The sequence below is a fragment of the Myotis brandtii genome, unplaced genomic scaffold (genome assembly GCF_000412655.1).
Source record: "Myotis brandtii unplaced genomic scaffold, ASM41265v1 scaffold1020, whole genome shotgun sequence".
NCBI classification, from domain to species: domain Eukaryota; kingdom Metazoa; phylum Chordata; class Mammalia; order Chiroptera; family Vespertilionidae; genus Myotis; species Myotis brandtii.
The window spans coordinates 515980-524415 of record NW_005353406.1 but is presented as its reverse complement, the minus strand read 5'-3'; the positions used below and the strand labels follow the sequence as shown (position 1 = coordinate 524415).

Sequence of the window (8436 nt, the reverse complement as noted above, 5' to 3'; positions counted from 1 at the left end):
CCCCCCCCCCCCCCCACCTCGTGGGGCTGCACGCCCCAGGAAGGAGCACCTGCTGGCTGCCCCTGCTGTGTAAAGGCTGGGCATCGATGCAGGCGGCACACCCTCCCCCTCCCTGGGAGAGGTTACGGTTTGGGGGTACATCCTCAGCAGTACAGATGCTCGGTGGTGCGCCCCCCCCCCCGCCTGGTCCCGAGCTCCGCGTGGACTTGCTCGTTCACTACGCGGTAGCTGGGGTTGGGGGGCGCCTTGAGGAGGAGGCAGGGTGCAGAGGACCAAGTGGCCGCCTCCTGCACACGCCTTCCCTTTGGGGAGGCCGTTTTCTGGGGGAGCTGCGCCCGCTGGCTTGGTGCCTCTGTAGCGCGCACCATGCCCGGCAGGAGGCATGGCCCGGAATGTGCTGCTTCCACGCACGGGGCCACGGCTGCTGCTGTAGGAGCGGGGGCCTCACACCAGGGTCCCCAGGTGGGGCCAGCGCTTCCCCGTGGGCAGGGTTGCTCAGCACTGCCCTTGCCCAGAGTCCGTCTGGCCTGTCTGCTAGAAACACAGGGGTCCTCTCAGGGGTCAGGGGTCATTCTTGGCGTCTGCTGACATTGACGGGACTAATGCACGTGGCCTCTGAATGTCTCCCGTGCAGGCCGTGCTGGGCGCGTGTCTAAAGGCTACTGTTACCGCCTGGTGCACAGGGATTTCTGGGACAACGCCATCCCTGACCACGTCATCCCGGAGATGTTGGTAATACGCTGGGGTCAATTTCAGAGTTCACTTCCTATAGACAGTTTTACGGAACAGTCTAAGTCAGCAGTCACCAACTTTTCGTACCTCATGGACCACCAGTAGTCCGCGGGCCACTGATTGGCGACCGCTGCTCTAAGTGATGTGACTTAGATTCCGTAAAACTCCTCGTCTGCTCGCTGCTGAGCGGGTGTCCGCGGGCTCCGCCCTCCTCAGTGAGGCAGCACGGGCAGGCAGTGTGCTCTGCTCCCCTCCCCCTCCTGCTCGCTCTCTTCCCTTCTGTGTTTTTCCCCCTTCCTCTCACTCCTTCCCCTTCCCGGCCCGCCTCCCCCAAGGACTTGACTTAGTTCCAGGACCACATTGAATGCAAGCGTGTCCTCTTCAGCGTTGTCCCTTAGGCAGCACGATCTTGAAGGTGAAGCTACTGGACATGGGGGAGCCCAGGGCTCTGCTGGCCACAGCCCTGTCCCCGCCGAGCCTTGGCGACATCGAGCGCACCATCCTGCTGCTGAAGGAGGTAGGCCGCTCGCTCGGCGCACGGGCGGGGAGCGGGCTTCATGCTGCGGCGGCTTTAAGACATTTTGTCATGAATGATCAGCATTTGCTTTAAAAAGCCCGTGTAGTGACGAAGCACTGACTTCGATCCCAACAAGGCTTGTCTTGCACAACCGCATCGCTTCCCCTCCCCGCACCTGGCGCCCACTCGCCTCCCAGGGCCGAGGAGCTCTGAGATGAGGAGCGCTGACCATTGAGCGGTTCTCACCTCTGTCTTCATGTAACACGCCAGGTGGCGTGTCCATCCTGTGAGGGCTGTGCAGGTCGTGTCTGCAGGCTACGGCCTGCTGCCCGGGTTTGTGGGACAGCCATCTGGTTTCCATGGCCTGCGCACCCCTCTGGCCCGGCCCCTCCATTCTACCTGCCCCCCTCCCCCATGGCTGGGAGCTCCGACTCCACCCCCTCGGCTGTGCTCTGGCCACTGGCAGCCTGGGCCTGCTGCCGGCCGGCCAATGCACCCCGTTCCTGTTCCTTGTGGGGCTCTGCCCTCCAAGCCGGAGGTGCCTCTGGTGTTTTGCCTTCATTTAATACCTGCTTGGGTTTCTGTGAAACACACTTAGTCGAGCGAAGGCAGTCTTTTCTGCACGCAGGTCACATGCTTCACTGGGAGTGGCCAGCGTGATGTGAGCGCGTAGCGCACTAGTGCAGTGCAGCCCGCTGCCGCGCTGTGAGTTCCGGGGGCGTCTGTGGGGCTGCCTGGGGTCATCACCCTCTCTGAAGTCACAGGTGTGCTCTGCGTTCCCAGCCAAGCTGTCCGTGTCCCTGTGCTCCCGGCTTCCACGGTGGGCAGGTGCCTTAGGGCCTTGGTTCACCGAACCCTCTTCACTTTGGTTTTCACCCCCTGCCGTGAGGAAGCGGCGTCAGGCAGGCTGGCTCACGCGCTCACGTCCACGCAGGTGGGCGCGCTGGCCGTCAGCGGGCAGAGGGAGGACGAGAACCCGCACGACGGCGAGCTGACCTTCCTGGGGCGAGTGCTGGCCCAGCTGCCGGTCAACGAGCAGCTCGGCAAGCTCATCGTGCTGGGCCACGTGTTCGGGTGCCTGGACGAGTGTCTCATCATAGGTGAGTGAGGGCGTGGGCCGCGCCGGTGCCGGGACCTCCCCTCTGACATCCTGTGGTTTCTCTTGCCAGCGGCAGCGCTGTCTTTGAAGAATTTTTTTGCGATGCCTTTTAGGCAGCACCTGGACGGGTACAGGTGGGTAACATTCCTATTGGGAACAGCTGCTTGGTCTTGCTGGTATCGATGACCTTGCGTGTTATTCGTTGTAGGAACAAGGTGTATTTCTCTGGCAATAGCAAGAGCGACTGCATCGCGCTGGTCGAGGCATTTAAAGTAAGTTCTCTGGCCTGGTTGGCGTGGCTCATTGGTAGAGCATTGACCTATGAACCAGGAGGTCACGGTTCAATTCCCAGTCAGGGCACATGCCCAGGTTGCAGGCTCAATCCCCAGTGTGGGGCGTGCAGGAGGCAGCCGATCCATGATTCTCTCATCATTGATGTTTCTCTCTCTCTCTCTCTCCCCCTCTCCCTTCCTCTTTCTCTGAAACCAATAAAAATACATAAAAAAAAATGTGGAGGAAGTGGGTGGGGGTGGGAGTCCAATGTTATGAAATTGATTGAAGAATTAAACTTGTAAACTTTCTGTGGTCCAACTGTGTTGAAAATGAACGTGTAGAAAGCAATTTGAGTCGTCAGTGAAGCATTTTGAAACTTGGGTCCTTTCCTTTCAGACCTGGCAGTCCTGCAGGCAGAGAGGGGAGCTGCGGCATCCAAAGGTAGGCGCTCCCGGGGCGCTGGGGCCCCGAGGCGTTGCAAGACGTGGAGCCTGAGACTGAGCCTGAGCCTGAGCCAGGCCACTGCACTCCCTCCGCTGGCGCAGGCGCGCACAGCCCGGCGGTCCTGCCCGAGCAGTAGTGACCCTCGGAGTGTCTGGAGCCTCTCCCTGGGGTGCTCGGTACTGGTGGGGATGCGCGTGGAGCCGGCTCCACTCAGAACCCGAGGCCTGTCTTTGGCTGTTCTTAGATAACGGGCTTAGAAGAACCCGGCCTGACAGTGCCCGCCCCTTCCTGGCCAGGTTTGGTTCTGGGCTGGCGAGGTTCAGGCCTGTAGGCAGGTGTGTGTGCTTCCATCTGCCACGCTCAGCTGTGTCCTCCCGCTCACCGAGCTCCTGCTAGAGCAGCGGTTCTCAACCTGTGGGTCGTGACCCCTTTGGTGGTCGAACAACCCTTTCACAGGGGTCGCCTAAGACCATCCTGCATATCAGATATTTGCATTATGATTCATAACAGTAGCAACATTACAGTTATGAAGTAGCAACGAAAATAATTGTATGGTTGGGTCACAACATGAGGAGCTGTATTTAAAGGGCCAGAAGGTTGAACCACTGTGCTAGAGGCTCAGCAGGTGGTTTCTCTGTTGCCTGGACTCTTGCTGGATGAGATGTGTGTTACAGGAGCCAGATTAGCACTAATTTGCTGCAGTGATACAAGTATTGTGCTTTTATGTGTTTAAAGGATGAACTTGACTGGGGACGGCTAAATTACATTCAAATCAAGAGAATTAGAGAGGTAAGTGGTGGTCCCCAGGGCAGTAAGGGGTATTCCAAGAGGCACATCCTGTTCCAGCCTGAGTAGAATTCATATGTGCGTGTTACATAGAAACGTGTTTACGTAAGATAAGGCTACACTTTACGTAGCCTGCCGTTACTTACATGTAAGTGTGTAACACACAGTACAGCTACATAGAGTTGTCCTTGTCCTGTCCTCTCAGAGGTGGTGGCCCCTCTGTCTCATTCCGGGTGTTGGGTCTCTGTGTCGTCTCTGTTTCTTGATTGGATTGTGTGCTGGGGCGGGGGGGGGGGGGGGGGGGGGGGTCCCCAAGGCCACCCTTGGGTTCAGCGATTGGCTAGAAAGACAGAGCTCAGACCAGCTGTTTGTTATGCGTGTGGCTGAGGGTTACTACAGCTACAGGGGCAGAATAGAGTCAGCGCAGGTCCAAGGCCCGGGGAGGAGCCAGCAGGGACCAGGCGCAAGGCCCCGTTGGCTCCCAGGAGTCATGGGCACGATTGGTTCTCCTCGCAGTGACGTGTTCACCAAGGCCAAGTCCTGCTGCCCCGGGTCTTATCGGGGCTGGGCTAGGTGGGCGTGGGTGCCCGCGTGGCTGTTCTTAGATACTTGGCAGCCCCTCCGAGGTCCCTGTGACTGCATGGCCCAGGGCCCTCTCTGCACAGAGGGCATGCGGCCTACAGCGCTGTGTCCAAGGCCTCAGCCAAACAGACGCTCACGAGGCGCATGGTCCAAGGGCTCTGGTCCGCGAGGAGCGGCCTGTCTGGACGTGTGGGGCGTGGACACCGGGCCTGCTGAGTCCGGGCTGTGCCGCCCAGTGCACAGGCGCTTACCTGTTTGTTGTGTTTTCAGAGAACTTACTCTTTTGTGGTTTTTGTTTTGTTAATTCTTGCTAGAGGGTATTTTTTCCATTGTTTTTTAGAAAGAGTGGGAGTGAGGGAGGGAGAGTTGGGGAGGGTGGAGAGAGAGAGAGAGAGAGATCCATCCATGTGAGAGACACACCAATTGGTTGCCTCTCACACACACCCCGGTGACAGGGCCAGGGATTGAACCTGCAACCCAGGTACATACCCTTGACAGGGACACAGACCTGAGACCCTCGGTGCCCTGGCGAGGCTCTAACCACTTGGGGCACCAGCAGCCGGGCTCGGAGGACGCACTCTCGGTTTGAATTCACTGCGTGGGTTTTGGGGGAGGGGCATGGAGAGGGGGAGGGCTTTCATGGGTTAATTTTGCTTTCTTGTTAATTCAGCGCCCATGTCTCTACTTACTGTTGTCTTCCCAGATGCGTGGTGAACTCCTTAGCACTGGGAGCGCCTGCGGCTGGGAGGGCGTCCCGGTGGAGCTGCCCGCAGCGCTGGTCTCCCCTGACTCCCGATGCAGGGCTCTAGAAGAGCTGGGTTTCCAGGGCAAGGAGGTGGTTTAGAGCTTTTGTTCTGGGGCTGGCTTCTGAGTTTATTGCTTTTGGCCGAGTGAGTGACTTGCTTAATTTGAAATTGATTTTTGATTAGAAAGGGTGCACGTGACTGCAGCCTCGAGGAAGGCGTTCAGGAACCTGGAGACGCACGTACTGTGCGCTGGGCGTGGCCTTCCTGCTGCCCAGGCTTCCCCCCTCCCCTGCGGCTCTGTCTGTCTGTCTGTCCTTTCAGTTGTGTCTCCAGCGTGTGGCTTGTGTGGTGGTTGCTCTCGGTGACTGATTGAGGCAACTCTGGGGGAACTTCTTCATGATCAGCGCAGAGGCGCCTGGAGCTGTGTTCTCGTGCGGGTCGCTGTGCAAAGTGTTACTGCAGTGAGAGCTGTTCGGAGCGGCTGCTGGCCGTTCAGCTTGTTTCAGCCACAAGAGCAGCCACCGTCACGCAGAGGCTTTGTGCTCAGATGACCTAAAGCAGAGGACCCGTCATGGCCATTTGCTCTTTTGAACCCTCCTGTCGTTGGTGGCTGTGCGTTGGTGGTGGTTGCGCTGGTGTGCGCGTGGCGTGGGGATCACGAGGTGCAGGAAGTGAGTGTCCGGCATTTCCTGTCCGTGCGGTGCTGAGCATCCCTCGTTCCTGATTAGTCAGCTCTCATGAGCCGCTGTGACAGCCGCGCCTCCCGGTGGACGGGTGCTCCCGGGCACTGTGGTGTCCCTGCTCTGCACACGCCGCCCTGAGACCGTGTTGCTGTCTGCGCAGGTGGCGGAGCTGTACGAGGAGCTGAAGAGCAGGATCTCACAGTTCAACATGAATGCGGGCTCCCGGCGGCCGGCCCTGGACCAGGAGTACACGCACAAGCAGCGGTTCATCCTGCAGGTGCGCATGGCCCTCCCCTTCCTGACACCGGGGCTGCCGCCCGGCCCCTCTGCCTGCCAGGGTGTGTGGGCAGCACACTGCCAGCTGCCCAGGCCTGAGCCTGCGCTGCAGCTTCCGAGAAAACAAACCGCTTCCAGCATCGCTCAGCGCGTGCAGCCCTCACACGGAACAGCCTTGCAGCTCTGAGGCTGCGGGCCGATGAGCGGGTGGGAAAGAACTTACCACGACTGCGGGAGGGATTTTCCGGAAGATGGCGGAGCCCTTGAGTGGGGCCAGGGGCGTCTGTGCGCTGGGAGTCAGCTGGGCGGCACTGGAAGGGGGTGTGGTCACTGAGGGGCCTCGCAGAGGGCTTTCCACGGGACCTGCGGGGCTGCTGCTCTGACCTCTGTGGCTGCGGAAGCCCGGCCAGTCCTGAGGCCGAGGGGGCGTCTGCCTGCTCACCCTCAAGCCCCCCCCCCCATCCCTGTTCAGCTCCCGCCCTCTGACCCTCGGTAAGAAGTGCTCTCGCTCCTAGGAGGCAGGTCGTCCTAGTGCACATCTGTTAGGCGAAGTGACCAGAATCGTGGCTTCCTGCTTGAGTAGGGGGTCTGGTTTTTATAAAACTCCCCTTACGTTATCAGCGTTGCATCCTGGGAAGAGGGGACGCTGTAACCTGCTGCTGCATGGAAGTAAGTTTCTTCTCCAGGTGGTGTTGGCCGGTGCTTTCTATCCCAACTACTTCACCTTCGGGCAGCCCGACGAGGAGATGGCGGTGCGGGAGCTGGCCGGCAAAGACCCCAAGACGACCATCGTGGTAGGTGGGGGCGGGCCTTCCTGGGGAGAGCGGCCACGGAGGCCCCCGGGCTCCATCCCAGCACGGCTGGCAGGAGTCGGTCTGAGTCCTCAGTGGGTGTCCTCACGCACGTGAGCCCCGCCGTCCTGCTCTCTTGCGGGCCTGGCCTTACAGCCCTGAGAAGCGTGTGCTCGGCTAGTGCCGACCGGGGCCATTTTGAAGGTGTGGGCACTTCTCCGTGAGTTTAGGCACATTTCGTTCACCCTCGGCTTGTTTCACACAAACTGAGATGGTACTGGGTGGCCGCCAGCACTGCGGTCTGTGCCGCGCGTGCTTGAGGCCCTGCCACAGTTTCTGAGCTAGAAGGCGTGGCCGGAAGCAGCAGTGACCTCGTGGGTTTAGGTGACACTGACCACCAGGCCAGCCCGTGAGGACACCTGCCGGCTGAGCCCTGTAGCTCAGGGTGACCGGTGGGAGCTGGGCTTCTGGACCTCGTGGTTCCACTGCCGCCTGCACCTAACGGTGCAGCCTGGTGTGTGGCGCGCACGCGGCTTTCCGCTCTTCTTGGTGACGTTGGCTGTCGCCACTCATAGGGAGGACGTAGGCAGAAGTGGAGGATGTGGACGGAGCTGGTGCTCAGCGAGGCGGCGAGCACCTGGGAGGGATGCTCATCCCGCAGGGGCAGTCGCTGGCCGTTGGGGGGCCAGGCCTCCTGAGGCTTCCCCACAGCCCTTCCTGTGGTCCCCTCACTGGGGCGCCAGGGGTGGGCGGCCTTCTGCCCCCACCATGCCTGCCAGAGCCCCAGCTGCCTTCCTGCTGCGCACAGCGTGAGCACCCGCGTCTCCTTGGCGCTGCCTGAAGGTGGGATTCGTCATCCCCCGCTCTTGGTGCTGTGCGTGCTGAGTCCTAGGGGCACCCCCTAACTTGCCTCTGGACATCCCACGGGGCAGGGTGTGGGCTCAGGGTGTGGAGCCGGGGAGGGCCGTGGTACACGGGACCTGGTCGCAGCCAGAGCAGCGGGGACGCCCCCGAGCAACCGTAACCTCCCTGTGGGCGTCCGGGCTGGTTTAGGCGAGAGTTAGCCTTTGTGTAACATACTTATCGCTGGATTTAGTTGCCGTTAAGTCACTAGTGTTGCGTGCCCCTGGCCGTGGAGTCTGCGTCGGGGCAGCGACAGTAGCAGGACGTGAGCCCCGCGTCAGGCTCCGGCCTGGCCGTGCTCTGAGGGGCCGTGTGCTTGCAGCTGAAGCACACGCCCCCCTACGGCTTCCTCTACCACAAGCAGCTGCAGTCCCTCTTCCGGCAGTGCGGCCAGGTCAAGTCCATCGTGTTCGACGGCGCCAAGTGAGTCGTGGGCTCCTGTCACCACTGCAGTGATGGAGGAGCGTCAGTGGTCTCCATGGTTACAGTGCTGGCTGGCACCACGTGGCGTGGACGTGGGCCTTTGTATGGGTGGGAGGGAGATGCACATGGTCAGCACCTTTCAGGAGTTGGGGGGGGGGCGGGCGGTGAAGGGGCTGCAGGC

General features: G+C 60.6%; 1 protein-coding gene across 1 annotated transcript in view; it reads left to right on the top strand.

Moving 5' to 3' along the window:
* The window catches only part of TDRD9 (tudor domain containing 9), a 54506-nt gene that overhangs the window by 26384 nt on the left and 19686 nt on the right, over positions 1–8436 (top strand). The window contains exons 14-23 of the mRNA XM_005856348.2: positions 635–732; positions 1118–1249; positions 2184–2349; positions 2419–2482; positions 2557–2620; positions 3018–3062; positions 3801–3854; positions 6023–6139; positions 6825–6932; positions 8155–8255. Of these exons, the coding sequence (XP_005856410.1) occupies positions 635–732; positions 1118–1249; positions 2184–2349; positions 2419–2482; positions 2557–2620; positions 3018–3062; positions 3801–3854; positions 6023–6139; positions 6825–6932; positions 8155–8255 (949 nt within the window). The remainder of the gene's footprint in view (positions 1–634; positions 733–1117; positions 1250–2183; positions 2350–2418; positions 2483–2556; positions 2621–3017; positions 3063–3800; positions 3855–6022; positions 6140–6824; positions 6933–8154; positions 8256–8436) is intronic.